Source organism: Camelina sativa, chromosome 14 (assembly GCF_030686135.1).
Source record: "Camelina sativa cultivar CO46 ecotype springtype chromosome 14, ASM3068613v1".
NCBI lineage: Eukaryota > Viridiplantae > Streptophyta > Magnoliopsida > Brassicales > Brassicaceae > Camelina > Camelina sativa.
The window spans coordinates 10,244,590-10,265,202 of NC_141893.1; the positions used below are offsets into that span (position 1 = coordinate 10,244,590).

The 20,613-nt window shown below is 32.8% G+C and overlaps 3 protein-coding genes across 8 annotated transcripts; all 3 read left to right on the forward strand.

Annotated features, from left to right (window-relative positions):
- The first annotated feature begins 11,061 nt into the window (after nucleotides 1–11,061).
- LOC104740978 (MA3 DOMAIN-CONTAINING TRANSLATION REGULATORY FACTOR 2) lies at nucleotides 11,062–14,278 on the forward strand. 2 transcript variants are annotated; one of them, XM_010461732.3, is made up of 4 exons: nucleotides 11,062–11,339; nucleotides 11,690–11,926; nucleotides 12,073–12,137; nucleotides 12,229–14,278. In XM_010461732.3, exons 2-4 carry the CDS (start codon nucleotides 11,761–11,763, stop codon nucleotides 14,098–14,100), a joined length of 2,103 nt encoding a protein of 700 aa, XP_010460034.2. In that variant the 5' UTR covers nucleotides 11,062–11,339; nucleotides 11,690–11,760; the 3' UTR covers nucleotides 14,101–14,278. The 2 variants fall into 2 exon arrangements, with proteins under 2 accessions (XP_010460034.2, XP_010460035.2); XM_010461733.3 differs by having other exon boundaries at nucleotides 11,186–11,533.
- Nucleotides 14,251–16,249, forward strand: LOC104740979 (ras-related protein RABG3b). Of its 2 annotated transcripts, XM_010461734.3 has the most exons (7): nucleotides 14,251–14,756; nucleotides 14,890–14,916; nucleotides 15,027–15,126; nucleotides 15,217–15,363; nucleotides 15,471–15,551; nucleotides 15,662–15,807; nucleotides 15,905–16,249. In XM_010461734.3, the coding sequence occupies exons 1-7, from the start codon at nucleotides 14,701–14,703 to the stop codon at nucleotides 15,966–15,968; spliced, it is 621 nt and encodes a 206-aa protein (XP_010460036.1). In that variant the 5' UTR covers nucleotides 14,251–14,700; the 3' UTR covers nucleotides 15,969–16,249. The 2 variants fall into 2 exon arrangements, with proteins under 2 accessions (XP_010460036.1, XP_087339904.1); XM_087483778.1 differs by lacking the exon at nucleotides 15,217–15,363 and having other exon boundaries at nucleotides 14,360–14,756.
- Nucleotides 16,250–16,321: 72 nt separating this feature from the next.
- LOC104740980 (uncharacterized) lies at nucleotides 16,322–18,402 on the forward strand. 4 transcript variants are annotated; one of them, XM_010461737.2, is made up of 9 exons: nucleotides 16,322–16,575; nucleotides 16,667–16,718; nucleotides 16,827–16,900; nucleotides 16,991–17,092; nucleotides 17,272–17,415; nucleotides 17,509–17,560; nucleotides 17,751–17,824; nucleotides 17,905–17,994; nucleotides 18,145–18,402. In XM_010461737.2, the coding sequence occupies exons 1-9, from the start codon at nucleotides 16,442–16,444 to the stop codon at nucleotides 18,155–18,157; spliced, it is 735 nt and encodes a 244-aa protein (XP_010460039.1). In that variant the 5' UTR covers nucleotides 16,322–16,441; the 3' UTR covers nucleotides 18,158–18,402. The 4 variants fall into 4 exon arrangements, with proteins under 4 accessions (XP_010460039.1, XP_010460038.1, XP_010460040.1 ...); XM_010461736.2 differs by having other exon boundaries at nucleotides 18,149–18,402; XM_010461738.2 differs by having other exon boundaries at nucleotides 18,154–18,402.
- The last annotated feature ends 2,211 nt before the right edge of the window (nucleotides 18,403–20,613 follow it).

The window sequence follows — 20,613 nt, forward strand, 5'->3', positions numbered from 1 at the left end:
ACTATCTTCCTCTTTGTCTCTGTATTTTTCTAAACTAACATTCTACAATTTTATTCAACTATCTTTCATTTGATAGTGAACAAAACTCCATTCTTCTTCATATATAAAAATTTAATTTTTTAGGGACAAACTTTCATGAATTTCTCTACAATATTAACCAATATCACGATCACTGCTGCAACTCTTCAAACTATTGACAAAATTGTAACGCGTTAACCATATGTTCATGGTTTACATCAAAAATAAGAAGTGGCTATTTAATTCAGTCCTAATACCCTTTTTCGCCTTTTGATGATGCATCTATTTTCTTGAGACATATTCTAAACCTCTATAAATTCTTTAGTTAAATATTCAAACTGTTTGTGATATAAAAAAAAAAAATAGAATACATGAAAGATGTTTTATATTCCTTTTAGTTTAGATTTGTTTGCTTTTAAACAGGACAAACAAGTGGCACTCTCTCTATTGTTAACATGTTACTGATACGGAGAGAGTTGCCATCTTTGATAATATAGATTTTGTACCAACCAAATCTCTTTCAAATCATCGGCAAAAAAGGTATTAAAATCTAACAAAGTAAAGAATCTCCCCTTTTTATTGAGCAATTTCTAGATCCATCGAACCATCACATAAGATAGTCGAATCAAGCATCTGAGTCGCTTTATTTTCCTCCCCAAAAATCCTTCACGGATTTTATACACCATTCGCATCTATATTATCACTACAAATATTATAGTAAAGAAGTTGGGACAAATTTTCTAAAAATAAAAACGTATGCAAAATCAAATTCTCTTCTGACTAGCCAAACATTTAGTTTTCTGTCTTGCTTATGCCACAATGATTTTAATTTTCCTACTCAAAACTAAAAAAAAAAAATCTAAAAAAAGGTTATTTTTTCTAGCAAAATAAAATGAATTTTATTAAGAAATATATATTTAGTAAGTTCAGCAATCTTATACACTAATTAATCAACGACTAAGTAAAAATTAAATGAATTCAAACATTATTTTTTGTACTATATCTTATCTATTTGAGAAATATATATTTATAAGTACGATTTTCAGATTCCACTTATAACTTATAAGTAGTAGATATTAAAAAAAGTAATAGATATTTGAGATATTTTTAGTTGGCTTTAAAACATGAATAATTTATAGACATATAAGTCTATATTTATTTTTACTTATGTATATGTATGAACCTCTATAAATCATGCAATTTTGTAACCAATAAAATTAAAATTGACGAAAAAATCAAATTCAGATTATTTGAGAGGGTTGGATGAAGAACTCATATAAATTTTAGTTTTTAGTTATTCTTTTAAAAAAATTAGTGTAAGGTTATTTATTATCTTATCTTATCTCAGCAGATATTTAATATGTTTGTAAGAGTTTTCAATGTAACGTATTAAATTTGATGAAACTGAGAATATGACATTACGACACCCAAAAAACCTCCAATAAGGGGAAAAAACAAAATACTATTTAAGGCTGTGTATCCAAAGAGTTTTTTTTTTATTACATCAACATGTTGGGCAACTTGGTCTTCTAGATGACAGAATCACACCATGCACAGCTAGCTCAAAGGAATAATTTAAGAAAAAAGTAAATAAATATTAGTAAAATATTAAAGAATCTAATTGTAATAAACATTACTCTTCATAAACTATTTCTTGAATATTCATTATAAAAATTATTCATCCTAAGAATATGTATAGTAGACTAAATTAAAAAGCTTTGTCAGTCATATTGTCGATAAATTCTCAAACCATATAAGAATTACAACTTAAACCATTACTTTTAAGTCAGGATTATTTTCCTCGACAGTGAAAAGAAAACTCTTTCTTAAAAACATTAAACAGAAACAAAATGTGAAATGTAACGAAAAATGGCTAGTCCAGTGAGAGATTGGGCATGGAGAATAATTACGACAGTTACCAGTTTCAATCGGAAAATGTAAATACTTTTAAAAGGGAAAAATAAGAGAATGACCTTTATGAATTTGGGGAATATATGGTTGGCCACGTGTTACATAAATTATATTGAGTTGTTTCGCACTGAAAGATACAACCAAGAGCTTTTGGGGTTAGACGTGGGTCGGCTTGGCTGTCTTATGTCTGGTCCGAGCCTGGCCGAGAAGGCCACAACTTCTAGGGTCCATCGAATTTATTAACAACTGCTCCTTAACTAACTCCATGTTCCTTAAACTTCATTTTCATTTCAATTAATTAACCTTTCACGCGGATCACATCCGGTCAAAGACATCTCGGACGTTTATTTGGCTAGGATGGTCATTACTCGATTGATTATATTTTTACTCTTCTTCACCGTTACACCCTCTCTGGTCACACTGTTGCCGACACGAATTCTATGCAACCATATTGCTGCTTTAGCGCAATGTCACTTGAAGAAGAGCTTTTGTAGGCGAGCCACAATCATGACCATTAAGAGTTGATGCAATATTACGGAGAGACATGTAATTCTCTTTTAACTGTGTGGTGAGCTTGTTCTCTTGCCCGCTGAAAGCATATGCTACAACCGGTCTCATAATAGCTTGAAGATCCGATCCGATATTACACCACAAACATGGTCCTGAAATGTGAGACATATATTCTATCATAATATTCCCTAATAGTGATGCACGCAAGTTACCACGAACATTTGTTAGCTAGGTTCGTCTCATAGGGTTTGACAAAAAAAAAAAAAATTTGCAGTTTTAGTTTATGTTTTTAATGTTGCTATATATTTCACGAAATGACTCACTACTAAATCATCAATCAAAATATACCTGAATTTGTAAATCAAACCTAACAAATAATGATCGGATATTACCCCAATGGCCGATCGGATATTGGTCCCGTTTCTCTAGAAGGTCACAGATTTCGCATCCAAAAGCTTTGTATTGCAAACCTAGCTGGATTTCTTATAATTTATTAAACTTTACACTATCTATTTAATTAATACGTTATATATATATATATATATATATATATATATATATATATATTTGAGGTTGTTCAAAACACTGTTGTATGTATCATATGAGGTTGACGCACACTTTCTCAACGCCACGAGCCACGAGGTCTTAATCGTCAAAATTCCAAAAAAAAAATTTTACTCTTTCCTAATATTTTCTTTTGTTCTTTTCTCAAAAGGTATAATTTCAGATTGACCCAAATATTTGACGATGATGTTGATCACCTACCCACACTTTTGTTTTCTCCTTAAAGATATCCACCCAACCCAATTTTCTATTATTCAATCCCAAGCCGACGTCAGTAAAGTAGTAAACTTGTAAATACAGTCTTAGGTGAGTTTATTGTTGTCAAGAAATTCAGTTGATTACTACAAAGTATTGCTTGCAGTAATTTAATATTATATTTCAAATTCTGGTAATTAAGATCGAATTAAATATGTATATTGAAATATAATTCCATAATTGAGTTTTTCGGGTCTTTGGCAATTGGCATACATATAACTATATAAGTGGTTTTTGATAATTGACCAGGAAAAAAGTTTTTTTTTTTTTTTAATCTTTGGTCAATTTGAATTACATATCTTCCAGAATATATTTTTAAGTATTGTTTGGCATATAAAATATGGTACCAATTATTCCCGAATCCCGATCAAGAAGAATAAAAATAAAGAGTTCAAATTCAAGTTTGAAAGAGGATCATCACTGTCCGGTTCATTGGCCCAAGTGGGATTGCGGTCTCCACCACTTGTAATAATAATATACGGTCCATGTTTAAACTGGTCGAGCCGGGTGGTGTAAGGCTCCTAAACGGTATCGTTACACTCAGCCACAGCCTAAAGGCATGCATGCTCACGATCGAGTCACGATAGACTTCAAAGTCAATTGAGCACAAGAATCATAACCCTTTCCACTTGTATATTTCTTTATTTCTTAGAGATTCATCATTCATCAAGTCTTATTTTTATTAATAATTCACGGAATAAATTAAATTTCGTTAAGCGTACATGATGCACATATAATTTTTCGCTCGCTTTTGGATGACGCTGGGAATGGCTAAATAAATATCTAGATAAGATAAGTAATACAAAAACGAATTTTCATCATGGGCATCGAATTTATATACATTAACATTAGAACAGAAACAAAAAAAGAGAACCTTTCTCTTCTACTTTCTTAACCAATTTTTAAATATTCAGCCATGTTCGAGTAAGTTATTTCAACATGTTCTTTTTATAGCTAAGGAATGATCCATGGTTTTATAACACAGTTAATTCTTGTCGGGTGAGTGTAGCCGTTAAATAACCCATTCACCAGATTATTTCATAGGTGTAAAGGTTAAAACATGACACCATTTCAACTTACCAAATGAAATGATTTAGTAAATTTTGCGTTTGAGGAGAACTAATTTCTGACCTAAACCCTACAGAACAGTTACTCCTTAAATAGAAACCACAAGATCACAACCACCTAATTTACTTCATCATGTTATATGATAGGGGAATTAATATCACAATCTAGAGAGAGATTGTTCTATATAAAGAGTATTCTAATCGAACTCAACTATTGAGCAAAAAAGATAACCACTAACTAAGCTAGTCTAAGAATATGCGACGTCAAGTGGGTAAGATGATTCTTTTCGTGATAATACGATGATTTACATTTTACATTAGAGACCTTGATCACGAGACATCGAACTGATGGCTTATTATAATTAGTCGAGGTATTTGTAACAAAGATAAACCATCCGAGAAAATCATGTGGATCAATGCATCTTGCAATAGTTCAGTACTGAAGTGACATATATATAATCCTTTAAATTTGTTTCTTTGTTCCCCTTTCATATTCTTAGCTATATACATATGTATATATTTAATAAATTATTTACGAAATTTTTGTGGTAAATCTATAACTATAAGAATCACATATACAAATGAATCTTAGTGCTCTTTTTACTAATCATATTCCGCAAGGGTAAGTGCGTGTACGAGTGACTGTGTGAAAAAGGGATAGCTAAGAAAAAGATGCACACACAGACATAACTTCACGACAAAAGATGCCGTGAAGAATTTGGCCCAAGGATTGCGAGAATAATCAACACTTATTTGGTATAGTGCCTTACATGCATCTACATTTACAAATCACAGACACACACACACCCAATAAAAAGATCCATCTATATTGAGTAAAAATAAATGCATCTCAAAGTTGATGATAAACCTCGCAACAAATGTTTGTTAAATATGCTATCTACGATGATCATTATTTGGTTGTAATATACCACATACAGAGACATACACACAGAGAGATATATGCATATACTATGTGATGTTTTAAATTAAGATGATATTGGGCACAAATGACATGGTTATAATATTGTCAAAGGTATGGGATAATGGCGATACATGGGAATGGTATGTTTTGATTCGAACCCACCCCAACAAGCACAACAACGACAATTATAATTAACAATATATAATAAATAAAAGTTTTGTGGAATTCTAATTCCAATATTCTCAATTATTGGCCATATAAAAGAATAAAAAAAAAGAGAGAAAAATGCCCATTTTCAAAATTCTCGAATTCAATAACAACTACGATTGGTTCGATTATATATATGTATTGTCATAAGAATAAATTTCGTTCCACCATCCTTTCAGTATTACTATTTCGTTTCATATTGTCATGATTTGATTTGTTACTGCAAAATTTTTGTCTTTTATTGATCATATATTCCTCGTTATGTTGATCTTTTTTCGAAGTTAACAAAAATTTCCACCTGCCAACGCACTTTAGGCTTTTCATTTTTGTTCGGTTTTGTTTTTGATTTGATAAAATATATTGTCAAGTTCGAATATATGCTTATATATACATCAATCTAAGTTATGGATGAAATATCAACTTGCTGATTTGCGATTCTTGTTGGTACAGCTTTAAAAGGGAAGCATAACCTACTCTTGTGCTTGTGGTGTCGTTTTGTTGATTAAGATCAAAGATCAATTCTGATTTGGTACACATAAATACTAATTACCACTAAAAAATCTATACGAAAAGTTAAATACTTTGAAGTTGGAGTTGGATTAGTCTTTGTTTGTTCTAAATAGTATCATTTTATTTTTGTACAAGTTTAACTTAATTGGTATATATAATTTACAAAATTTTCACTAGTTAGTATATATCTATCATTATTATTATGTCTCGTCATAATAATGAAGATTTTTTTTTCCCTTAAACGATGGTGTTTAACTTGAGGTTTATACTAATTGAAATGGTTCATTTTTTGGATATTTAGTTATAACACGTAATAAATAGTTTAAAATCCCAAATTCCCATGTAATTAGAAAATTATATCTGTATATATCAAATTATATTTATAAATTGAATTAATAGAATATTTGACCCCCCAAAAAAATGAATAGAATAAAGAAAAAGACATCAGTATGAAACAATGCGAAAAATTGAATTGCATGCATGGTTGATATTGGTATTGAAATTGTGTAAACAAATTGAAAACTTATCGATGCACATACTTTATGAATCGTATAATCCTCCGATATTATAAGCTTTAAAATCTGGCAAAATACCAATAAAACAAAATCATAAGAATTATAATCCCATTCTATTTTAGAACCCATGCCAGGAGTTTTGTGGTCGGTTTTAACAGCCGCATGCATGCGTGAACAAGACAGCACTAAAACGAAGTGGAATCGACTCGTCGTCACTCGTACTATAAATCTCACCAGAATTTCCCAAAAAAGTCTTTGCACATGCATATTAGGAAAAAAAGAATCGCGATAAAAAAGACCTATGTGATAATGTGATATATATGCTTTCTGGTTATTTTTTTCTGGTTTTTTTATTTCGTTTTAAGCTTTATAGGGTTTATCATCTCCATGTTAAAACGTTCATGTAAATCAATCCAGCAAATAAAACAAGGAAAGAAAAGATTTCTACAAGGATTATGACTAATGTAACAAATTGAATCTTCTAACGTAATTTTACTTACGGATTGACTTGTAACATAAACTTACATATAGTATAGTATATCACTATATATATCAGTGATTATAACACCTGTTTGACATGAAATTGTCGTTTTAGTATATTGTAAGTTAAAAATTTGATGGACGAAATATGATATGAAAACTTAAAAAGGCTAATAATGGAAGAATGATTAATTATCATAATTTAAGATCGAAGATATACATATCGAGTTCAACTTATTGGGTCCATCCTATAGGTTTTTTACATCTTCCACACCATATAATATATATCTGAAAATTTAATAACTATCAAAAAGAAAATAAAAATTTGTCGCAGTCAATAAGGGACCTAACCGCCCTAAGATTCCACCGAACCCAACACTGCAAAGACCACTTATCTTAACGTGACCTAGCACATGTCGTGTGGCTCTTCTCATTCCATGTTGCGTCCTCTAAAATTATCACACTGTTTTTTCCTTTCGCAGCTTTCTTCTCTTTCTTAAGTTTATATCTATGTGTAAGAAACTCAATTTTTGGGTTTGCCAACTAATTTGTATTAGACAAAGAACATATTGGTTTTTTTTGTTAAAAAAAAGACAAAGAAAAATCACGGAGTACAGACACTTCACAATGGATACATATTAAACCCACGATAGATAAGAGTCAATCTCACAAAAATAGAAACTGAACTTACAAAAGGATTAAGCATAATAAACTCCTTATATTATTATTTTTGGTTATACATAACCGGATAAACCAACTCTAAAAATCATCATAATTACTTAATTAGATTCGAAAGCTTCTAGTATTTTTAGTTAATAAACATACAATAGTTTGTTTTTGTTTGATATAATCCCTGAAATTTTGGGCACAAAAGAGGATATTTAAGGCCCATTTAAGCCCGACTATTTACAAAGTATAGCGAAACTTTGTAGAATTCATTTTGAAAAATTCTTAATTGTTTAGTGTTTTATATCGGAAGGGATAAAATACTACAAAACAAATCCATAGAAGCAGAGAAGTCAGAGCAGTGACAACTAAGTAACTAACAGTGGCGAAAAAAACTCAACTCGACCGCTCTATAAGCCCATGCGATGGTTTTGTGTCGGTGACCAAAAGGTGGCTTCGCATATCTAAATGTTTATTGATGATCAAAGGCTCAAAGCATAACAAAAGTTCTTGAAACATGTTTTCTTTTTCTATAAATGTTTAACGAAGACTGAGAAGTGATAAGCGACAAAGAAGTGGCTTCTATATTTATTACAAACAAAAGAGACATACGCGTGTGATTTTGTCAGAGTTGGACGGATTTATTTATATTCAGCGGCCAGCTATAGTGTCCGACCATGGTACAGTCTTGATCCACTGCTACTAGTATCGCCTTGTTCATATACGATGTGACCACCACGCAAGTGCTCAGTCTCCTCAGGATTCTGAACGGACAACTTATGTTCAGTTGTTTTGACTTTCAAGGCCCCTAGCTCTGAAGCTACTTTTTTTCATCCTTGGCCTTTGCTCTCCCATCAGTCTTGTACACTCAACAGCAATTCTTGCAGCTTTCTGGATCTTTCTCTGATTACCCTCGTCCATCACTCGCCCGTCGATAACCTCATGCAACCTATTCTCTTTCGTGGCAGAAGCAAAGTAACTCACCAGATGTCTTGACTGCTGTGGCCGTTCAAAGCACCATGGAATTTGACCTGAGATCAATTCCATGAGGACTACCCCAAAAGAAAACACATCACTCTTGTCACTAGAAACCCTGTGTTGTAGACTTGTAGTATTCCGGGTCAAGATAGCCTCTAGTGCCTTGCACCATAGTTTCTACGAAAAAAATCATGTATTTTTATTGTAAAATTAAATAATTTAGATATTTTTGGATTTTTTTAATAATAGTAATGCAGTCACAACGTCGTTAATGGCAATAACAGAAACGAGGGAAAATTAGAAAAAATGTAATAGTTCATGTTTTTTTTGTCACCTAAAAAAAATTATTAGAGATTCTTTAACTTATAATAATAAAGACTCTCTAACAAAAAAGTTGTAATAATAAAAAAATGATAATAATAAATAAGATTCTCTAACAAAAAAGTTGTAGTATTGTAATAAAATAAGAAAAATTAGTTACAGAGCAGAGCGATAAAACACATTTTTTAATTAAATAAAACTTGCCATTTAGCAACTAATTTCCCGTTATGGTAAATTCCATCATCTTTAGCGGTCCACATACGTAACCCATTACATGGACGTGTATTGGGTCCTATGGGCGCTTCCAGATAATAAAGTTCGTGCCGCTGTTGTCCTTCTTGATACAAATCAAAACGTATTAAACTCGGTGTAGGCGGCTTTTGTGTGAACCTAAAGACGTATGGTCTTTCATTGAATTTCAAAATTTGGGTCTTTAAATCATGTCTAATAGTGAGGGTACGACCAGGGCCGAGCTTGTTTTCAAATCCTATCAGAACTTTATCGCATTTTATTGCTTCGCTAAACCCAAAATACATAGAAATAACTAACATGATGAAAACTATAAGATGATTGATTCATTATGTTATGTGAGAAGAAATCTTTTTTGGAGTAATATGAATCTAAAGGCATCGAATTAGAATATTTATAGTTTGTTTGTGTGGTTACATTTTATTGTTTATGGCTTTAGCTAAATTTAAACATATGGCCAAAGGAAACTGAATGTCAAATGACGACAAATAAGGTTGGACAATGATGAATTAACCTTACAAATTATAGCTAATCACGAAAAAAACTTAAATCTAAATAAAGATATTGGAAGCGTGTCATTTTAAAAATGTTTGTATTACTATGAATTAAATTTCTCAATAAAATTAAAACATAAATTGACGAAATTTAAAATTGTTTCTTAAATTTGCAGCTATGTAACCAAGGGGATTTTAATTTAAACATCTTCTATTAGTGAAAATCTTGAACCTAAATATAATCGCTCAAATATAATACTCGTTAGAAATATATAACAAATTTGCTTTATCCATCATAACAAGAACAATATGCCATAAGAAAATTTTCAACCAAATGGCGAATGTATCTATTCTATCTCACTTTCTATGGTTATATGAACAAAATGTTAAATCCCCATTTGAATCTAATAATCTATTTTTTTTTTTTAAAGACAAAGAACATTTTTTTTTTTTTTTTTTGTCAAACAAAGACAAAGAACAATTATGGAATACAAACACTTCACAATGGATACATATATTAAACCCACGATAGATAGAGAGTCAAGCGCACAAAAACAGAAACTGAAATTACAAAAAGGATTAAGCATAATAAACTCCTTATATGTTTTTTTAGGGTCATGCTGCGTTTTTGTAGCATCGTTCTCAAAGGTAAACTCCACAGCCCGCAACCCTGACTTTTCCATGTGGGTGATCCAGCCGTCAGTTTGAAAAGCCTTTTAATCCATCTCGAATAGTCGAATTTATCTTTTTTAGTTGTTAGAGCTTAATTTGATAAGGGTTTAGAACGATCTAAATATGTAACACTTCAACCTTAATTTATTTGTGAAATGAATGTTGTACTTGTACAATTTATCAGGTTTATATATATATATAAATCACCGGTTCAACATAACCGGATAAACAAACTCTAAAAATCATCATAATTGGATTCGAAAGCTTCTACTATTTTAGTAAAAATGTAAAATAAACGTGGTTTGTTTTTGTTTGGTCTCTCTTATTATCTTTATTATACTATATAAACCTTGAAAATTTGGGCTTAAAAGGTGAAATTAGAGGCTCATTTAACCCCGACAATTTACAGAGTACAATATAGCGAAACCTTTTTACAACTTAAGTAAATTGTTTAGTATTTTAAAGTTTTTTATATATGAAGTTGCATAATTCACTATAATATTTGAAGAACATGAAGTGATGTTCGATTAATGGATCTTATCTTTTGATAGGAAAGACTTCCAATTGATATATAAATGGGTTGTTGATATACACAATAAATACACATGCAACTAATTTTTGTTTATACAAAGATATAGTTATCTGATTATATTTTAGCTATGTAATTAAGGAAAGAGAGAGAGAGAGAGATAGTGAAGGAGCGTAAAAGACTCAAAAGAGGTAAGCAAATTTCACGGGGGAAAGCATTTTTTTTTTTTGATTAGAGGCTTATTTATTGATTTTTTTTATAACAAAAATAAAATAAAATTCATATTATCAAAAAATAAAAATAAAATAAAATAAGTTACAGAACGGAGCAGAGCAAAAAAGCACTATTATTAATTAAAAAATAAATTCTCTATCTCATCGTGTTCGATCTCGACTCCAGAGACGCCTGCTTCATCGCCGGCGTCGCTGTAGCACTCTCTCTCTCTCTCTGGCCGAGCCTTGCCTTTTTCGAGTACGTTTTATTTTTAATTTTATTATTCGCTTTTATCTTCTCCTTACCTTTTCACATCTCTATCATCCGATCCGAGAGAGAGAGAGAGTAATCCTCGTGGAATCGATCCTCTTTTGCGGTTTTATCAATTTTTTTTTTTTGTCTCTCTGTGTGTCGTTCCTGGATCGATGTATTTGACCTGAATCCAAGATTTGGTGTGTTATATATATACATATATATATATATATATATATATATATATATATATATTTGATTGAATCCGTTGAATTTGTTAGTTTGTGAATGATCCGTTTAGAAAGAAGAATGCAGAAACTAACTAACTCTATGGTGATTTTGATTTTTGTTTAAAGGGCTCTCGTGTGGCAAAAAAACAAAAACAAACAACAAAATTGAGGAATTGGCAAGAAGGATTCAAAAGAGAATGGAGTTTAACAAGCAGCAACAACAAGTTAAAGTTTCTTCTTCTTCTATAGAGGAGAAAACGGATCCTTCCAGCATTTCTCAATTGCCACAGGCCAACATGGCTGGGGATTTACTCAAGAGTCATAGACATACTACTACTTCCCCTCCTCCTCCTCTTATTAAAGGTCTCGCCTTTTTTTTTCTTTTTCTTTTTTGTTACTTCCTCTCTTCTTCTGTTGTTGTATATATTTATTCTTATTATTTGGTTAACTTAGATGTCGTCGTCTGATATACATACTATGGGTTTTGGATTTTGTTCTCACTAATGCAGTAGTGGAGCAAGGGAGTGAAGATGATGATGCCCTCCTCACTCACCCTGATTTTGATACCCCTGAGGTGTGTGTGACTCTCTTCTCTCTCTACTTGTGTTTTTTTTTATTAATCTATATACAAACAAGCAAGAGATTACTAACTTGATGAAAATCAGGCGGGGGGCAATGGACATTCCGATCCAGCAAGCTTGGACGCTGATTTAACTGAGTACAAAAAGAAGGCCACTATTATTGTCGAGGAATACTTTGGCACCAATGATGTTGTCTCCGTTGCTAATGAACTCAAGGAGCTTGGCATGCCTGAGTACCGTTACTATTTTGTCAAGAAATTAGTCTCCATGGCTATGGATAGACATGACAAGGAGAAAGAAATGGCTGCTTTTCTCCTCTCTACCCTTTATGCTCATGTCATTGATCCCCCTGAAGTTTACAGAGGTTTCAACAAACTTCTCGCTTCCGCTGATGATTTCTCCGTTGATATCCCCGATGCTGTTGATGTTCTTGCTGTCTTTGTCGCTCGTGCCATTGTCGACGACATTCTTCCTCCTGCTTTTCTCAAGAAACAAATGAAGTTGCTGCCAGATTCCTCCAAAGGTGTCGAGGTTCTCAGAAAGGCTGAGAAAAGCTACCTAGCCACTCCGCTTCATGCTGAAGTTGTTGAGAAGAGATGGGGAGGTACTGATAACTGGACTGCTGATGATGTCAAAGCAAGGATCAACGACTTGTTGAAAGAGTTCGTGATGAGTGGAGACAAGACCGAAGCTTTTAGATGCATCAAAGGATTGAAAGTTCCCTTCTTTCATCATGAGATTGTCAAACGAGCACTGATTATGGCCATGGAAAAGCGAAAAGCACAAGCCAGGCTGCTAGATCTCTTAAAAGAAACAATTGAGGTTGGTCTCATTAATTCCACCCAGGTGACTAAAGGGTTTAGCAGAATCATCGATTCAATTGAAGATTTGTCTCTTGACATACCAGATGCACGCCGTGTATTACAGTCTTTCATCTCTCAAGCGGCTTCTGAAGGATGGTTATGTGCTTCTTCTCTGAAATCACTCTCCGCTGATTCAGGAGAAAAGCTGCTTGAAAACGCCAGCGCCAATGTTTTTAAAGACAAGGCCAAGTCCATCATCCGAGAGTATTTCCTTTCAGGTGACACTTCAGAGGTTGTGCATTGCCTAGAAACCGAATTGGATCCATCTTCGAGTCAGCTGCGCGCAATCTTTGTCAAATATCTGATAACTCTAGCAATGGACAGGAAGAAAAGAGAGAAAGAGATGGCTTGTGTGCTTGTCTCTACTCTTGGTTTCCCTCCCAAAGATGTCAGAAAGGCCTTCTCGATGCTCATAGAATCTGCAGATGACACTGCTTTAGACAACCCAGTGGTTGTTGAAGACCTTGCCATGTTCTTAGCAAGAGCTGTGGTTGACGAGGTGCTAGCTCCACGGGATCTGGAAGAAGTGTTAAACCAGACCCCCGAGGCAGGCTCAAGCGTGAGCGAAAAAGTGATCCAAATGGCGAAAACATTGCTGAAAGCACGTCTTTCAGGTGAAAGGATCTTACGTTGCTGGGGAGGAGGAGGAATCGAGACAAATTCGCCGGGATCGACCGTGCAGGAAGTGAAAGAGAAGATACAGATTCTTCTAGAAGAGTATGTCTCAGGTGGAGACCTCAGAGAAGCATGTAGGTGCGTCAAGGAACTGGGAATGCCGTTTTTTCACCACGAAGTTGTGAAGAAGTCAGTGGTGAGGATCATAGAAGAGAAAGAGAAGGAGGAGCGGTTATGGAAGCTACTAAAACTGTGTTTTGATTCGGGACTAGTGACGATATATCAGATGACCAAAGGGTTTAAAAGAGTTAATGAATCACTTGAAGATCTGTCTTTGGATGTCCCTGATGCTGCGAAAAAGTTTTCAAGCTGCGTGGAAAGAGCCAAGCTTGAAGGGTTCTTGGACGAATCATTCGCTTCTGAAACTGAGGAATCATCACACAGTAAGAAACAGAACGGCTCGTCTTCGTCTGGATGATTATTAACAATTAGAACACCAACCTCAAAACCTTTTTTAGAGACGTTGGTTTCACGCAAAAACTACCTTTGAAATTCCTTTTTCTTTTTATCTTTTATTATTTATACACAAACTTAAAAGTTTTGGATACTTTTGCTGACGTTTTTTCTTACAGAAAACAAATTATATTTTTGTCTTAGTGACGTTTTGTTATAGCACATTACTTTACCGACCTGTTTCTTTTTTTTTTTTTTTTTTTTTTTTTGTTTCTTTGTCAATCATCATCACATTGATCATTTTTTTTTTGTAATGTTTTTTCATACAGAATTTTTTTTTTCTAGTTTTGTTCTATGATATTTATCCTCTACTCCTCTCATGAAAGCTGGACAAACCCCAAGGCCACGAGTCTTCCAGCTATTTTCCTTTTTTCGATTAAAAAAAGTAATACTAATAAGACTTTTGGTTCTTCCCCCAAAAGATCGATCATAGAGATCGAAATTGGCGCTCCTTTTCTATTATCTCTGTCTCTCTCTCTCTGCTTTTACCAAATTCGAACAACAGAGCTCGTATTTTTGTTCTTTCCAAAACAAGATCAGAACATATTGACTGTGTCAGTGAGACATGTCGTCGATGCGAAGAAGAACTTTGCTCAAAGTTATTGTTCTTGGAGACAGCGGGTTAGCTTTAATAATTAATATTCACTCTTTTTTTTATTTTCCATACCTAACTTTTTATTCTTCTTGATTTAATCATTTCTCTTGTTTTTGTTTTTGTTTTTGTTTCTGTTTCTGTCCCCAATAATCATCTCAGGGTTGGCAAAACATCGTTGATGAATCAGTATTCTAACTAAACTTTTGATTCTCTTCTTTCTTCTTCTTTTTATTTTTCTAGCTGTCGGTGAGAAGAAAAAAAAACTAATTAAGCTGGTTTTTTTTTTGTGTGTGTAGATATGTGAATAACAAGTTTAGTCAACAGTACAAAGCTACGATCGGAGCTGATTTTGTCACTAAGGAGCTCCAAGTAGATGACAGGCTTGTCACATTGCAAGTGAGGTTTTTCTTTCTTCTTTCATCTTCTTGTTTTCTAAAATTTTGATGTCCAGTTTTATATATGAATTAATTTATCTATTTAAAAAAGATATGGGACACTGCTGGGCAAGAGAGGTTTCAGAGTCTTGGTGTTGCTTTCTATAGAGGTGCAGATTGTTGTGTTCTTGTCTATGATGTTAATTACTTGAAGTCGTTTGATTCTCTCGATAATTGGCACGACGAGTTTCTTAAACAGGTTGCTTTAATTTGATCCTCGTCACATTAATTATCTCTTATCAAAAAAAGAAAGAATTCGTCTTCTGCTTTTTTGTTACTGATATGATCAATTTTCTTTTGTGACAGGCTAGTCCACGTGATCCAAATGCATTCCCTTTCATACTTGTTGGTAATAAGGTTGATATTGATGGAGGAAACAGCCGAGTGGTATGTTTTTAGTCTCTTAGCTTTGCATCAAGAGAATTAGATATACATACAGATAGTACAAGTCGTCCTTGTAATTTTTGCTATATTTCTTTGTTCCTTGATGTCTTCAGGTATCTGAGAAGAAAGCTAGAGAATGGTGTGCTGAAAAGGGAAACATAGTCTATTTCGAGACATCGGCTAAAGAAGATTACAATGTTGATGAGTCTTTCTTGTGCATCACAAAACTTGCCCTCGCTAATGAACGCGACCAAGATATGTATGTAAAACATTACAACCTCTTTCTTAGTTTAGATTAAAAATATATAAAAAAACAGAATTTCAATTGAATCTTTTCTCATAAATCGGTGTTACAGATATTTCCAGGGGATTCCAGAGACTGGTTCGGAGCCTGAGCAAAGAGGAGGTTGTGCTTGCTAGAGCTAAAGAAACAAAACAACTCGTTGCTCCTCTCTTGATCTGTGCATTTCAGTTGCTTTATCTGTTGTTGTTGTTGTTGTTGTTGTGTCTGAAATTTTGATGATGAGACGACCAAAAACAAAACTCAATTCGAGTCTCTCTCTCTAAGTAAGGTTTTTGGTTACTGCTGTGCTGGTTCATCATCATCTTTGATATTTTTGTGAGTATTTTGTATGTAATAAATTATTTTGTACTCTTTTGTTATGCAAATCGAAAACCTTATGAGTCCGGTTCAACCGTAATTAACTGAATCCGGTTCGGTCTGAAATATCAGTTAAGCAATTAGGCGGGTGACGTGGCGCTTCCTTCCCCACTTGTTTCGTTCCTTCGTATTCATTTCAGTTGAATCGTCGTCAATCTTTTCGATTTCTCTAATCTCTCTCTTTTCTCTCTCTCTCTCTGTCTCTCTCTTTCTGTGTTGTTTGTTTAGCACAATGGCGACGACTAGTTTAGTAACCGGACTAAAAGTGTTTTTACCGGTTATGTTCTGTGTGATGCTCGGGACTCTTGTCTACACCATCATCACCGATGGCCTTCCTTTACCTGATCGTCAAGATGTCTTCACACCGTAAAACCCCCAAATTCTCCTCTCTTTCTTTATTTTCACACAATACAAAGATATGTTTGTTCATGTTCGTTTCGTTACGTTTTTTTTTCAGATGGTTCGTTACGACAATTTTGGATTTCTACATCAATATCGTACCTATAGCGGTATGCTTATTATATCTAGCTTTCCAGAGATTCTTGATGAACCTTTACTTGTCTCTTTTATTTATAAAAAGTCTGAATCTTTACTTGTTTTTGATTTACTGAATTCAGGTTTGGATTGTGTATAAGGAGTCTTCATGGTCTGGTTCAATACTTTGGACCGTTTTGCTCATTATGTTCGGCAGGTATCATCTTGTTATTTGAATTATTAAGCAAGATCATATAGACTACATTATCTTGAATTTGTTGTAAATTTTTTGTCTTTTTGTTTCCAGCCTCACGACATGTGTGTATCTGTTTCTTCAACTTCTTAAGCTGAGAACTCAAGAAGCTTCAGAAGATCCTATGTACTATTTGTTACTTCGAGATTCAATCAAGTATGTGTTTCCCATTTTGGTTTTTTAACTTGTTTTCTCTGTTGTGAGTTCAGTTTCATTTTGATCATTGATGTGATTAGAGTTACAGTAATGATCATATCTGCTGTATAGTTTTCGGGAGAGTTCTAGACCAATTTAATCAATGTATGTAAAAATGTGTACATGTGTTTCTTGTTTAGGGATGGAGTAGGTCTGAGAGACAAGAATTCACTTGTTGTCACTGCAAGATTTGCGTTTGGTGCCTTAGGATGTGTGATGCTAGGAGCTTTGATTTATACAATCTTGACTTATGGTGCTCCTTTTCACATGGAGCTTCTATACCCGTGAGTTTCATTTTTCTCTGCTTTTTTTTTTTTTTTTTGTGTTTGAATTATCTGTCTTGCTTTGCTTTATTCATTGGCTAAACCTTTTCACAGATGGATGGTGGTTTTATTGGTTAACTTCTACATTCATGTTGCGGTATTATCAGTAAGTCCCAAATCTTTCACTGCATCATAACTAAAGTATCATCATCTTTTGCTCGTTTTGGTTTGCTAAAACTCGATGAGGCTAGAGTAGTGCTTTGGATGGTGATTAATAAAAAAGCCTATAAGCTCTGTTATTACTGAGTTTGTTACATTTTTGCTCTTCCATTAGTAATTTACTCTTTTTATTTCAGGTTTGGGTTGTCTATAAAGAAACTAGTTGGATCATTGGAATTCTCTGGGTTGCTCTATTGATAGGTCTTGGCAGGTACAATTCTCTCTCAAAGTCTTAATACTCTTGATGGACAAGAACATTTTTCATTCATGTTTTACTTGATACTCTTTCAGCGTTGGCACGAGCGTAGCTATTGTCGTGCAGCTGTTACGTCTCTCTCCTCTTGACCCGCTCTACCTTGTTCTGGTGAACAACAGTAATCGGTAAGCTAGGAATATGCAAAAATAATATTCCTTCTCTTAAAGACTTAAAAAACGTTATCTTAGGAGATTGATTAGATACTCAAACAAGCTTATGAACATACTGTACTCTTATGTAATTCCTTTTTTTTACATTTTAATCTTTGGTTGGAGGAAGCAAAGTTAAAAGTTAAGGCTAAGTTAGTGAACTCTCATGGGTCATGGCAGGGCTGGAGATATGTACGAACGCACTCATTCTGCGGTTTTGCGTATGTGAAGCTGTGTGATTTCATTTTAACTTCTTTTTTTTTTAACCACAAAAGTTCAAAACATATATTGCAAGTTTGTATGTTCCTTAGTTTCTTTTGTATATTGTGTGACAAAACGTAGCCTGTTCTTCTCTGGGCATAAATGCAATTACTTAGTAATCAACATTTTTGGTCATGAATCATGACTTCGAAGAACACATGGATTTAGACTTTTTAAGTCCGGAAATATTTGCTTTTTTGGACCGGTGAACTATTTGGCTGTTTTGATGGCATGCTTTATAACTACACTAGAGATGGACCCGTGCGAATATAATTGTAGAAGATAAATATATGTATATATGTTTAGGGGTCATCCATTCTTATATTTTTAATGTTGTGTTCATTTTTTATGTATGCTTGTTTTAAACATATTCAATCTGTTGCTATTGTTTATGTGCATAGTTTATGTATCTTTGTTTTACATTTACATATCATTATTATTGATTTAAATTAGAAAAATATATTATCAGGTAACTTTTAAGATCAATATTGAATAATATGTTATTTAATTAATTATTACCAAACAATCATGAAAACCAAAAGTTTGTATCACTTATGTTTATTTGGTATAATAAAAATAAAACTTATTCTAAAGATGAGTTAAAACCAAATTAAAATAAAAGAATCAAAACCTATTTTATGCATACACTTAAAAATTAAAAATTAAATTCAGTCCTCAATTATTGTTTTCTTCCATTGATCATCAATTGGTTCTTGATCGTTCGTCACGTTTTTCGCGTTTGGTTCCACAATTGACATCATCCGAATTTGTCTGAACACATAAAGATAAAATATTAATATGTTAAGTGAAATAATATATTGTATTTAGCAAACATAACACATCATAATATGTGAAGTGACTTTAGTGCAGTGGCAGGAGATAAGTTAATTTGTAGAAGGCTAAATCACACCATGGATCGGGTCCCGCTTCCTACGAATGTAGGAATTTGGCCAATGCACCGGCCAGTTATGGCCCAATGGTTGACAAAAAAAAAACACACATCATAATATATAATATATATATATATATATTTACCTTTTTCGTCTATAATCTCCAAGAATGTAAAAGTTTGATATGATGCATCAAAATCATACTTTTTAACTTGAATCTCGGATAAATTAGTATTTACAACAATTGAATGTACACATGTGGGAACATCTTCTATTAAATATAACAAAACTTGCTGAAGCATCTCCATCATCCACTATTACTTCAATTCTAAATTTAAAAATATAATAAATTATTTATTATTTAAAATTTTAAAATAATTAAAATTATAGAAAATTTAATAATAATATACTAATAATATACCTTAGTACTCCAACAGCTGGTGATTTGTCACACTTTTTGTTTGTGCATATAAGAGAGGTTGCTGATATGAGAGCAACTCGAACATGATATGAAGTACCAACTTTTTCGTAACACTATTCAATTATAGTTGCTTTGACGACGAACTTCTTTTCCTGCAGTTATAATAATATTGTCAATATATGTCATTAATAATTTTATTCATTGTTCAGTAGTATATGTTCGTTATAAAGTAAAAAAGAATAGTATTTTTACCTTGCAGTCATTTGATGAGACATATTCTCAAATATCATTAATTGATTGGTCTTCTGGACGTATATTTTGTTTAGTTATACCACCCAAATTAACCAAACAATCACCATCATACCTCAAACTATTAAAGTTACATTGGAAAGTTAGTTTATAACATGAATTAAATATATTTAATAAATATAATATAATTAAGATTTGAGAGAATACCTCTTTCGAAACGCATCAACCGAATCAGAATCATAATTCAAATAAAATTTAGTTCCTAAAGATGCTGACAAATATATTTTACCTTCATATATCTTGACCAAGATGCTCGTCATGATGAGTACGATATTATTATTTTCCACTCCATGATATTTGTCTTCCAAGAGTTGTGCTTGTTCTGCCCATAATGTTGCAGGTATTTTGTTTCCACTTACTCATGTAAGAAAAAATAATATTTACTCCTGAACTCAATTAAAATTCATAAAATATATAGTTACATAAAATAATAATGATATATGCATGGAACTTACTCTTCTAGTAATAGAGTCAGAGTGACCTTTCTTAAAGTGGGTGTAGTAGTAGTACGAACATCAGTTTTGTTCATATATTTAATATATCTGATTGCCTCTATATTTAAATAATGTTAAACATATTTATACGACTCATATAATTTTAAATTTTAAAAATTACGTACGTACCATATAAATCAATTGTGTGATCTTGTAACTTAACAAATCCCTCGTAATTTCGAAATTGAAATTTTCTCGTGGTATAATTATTATAGTAAAG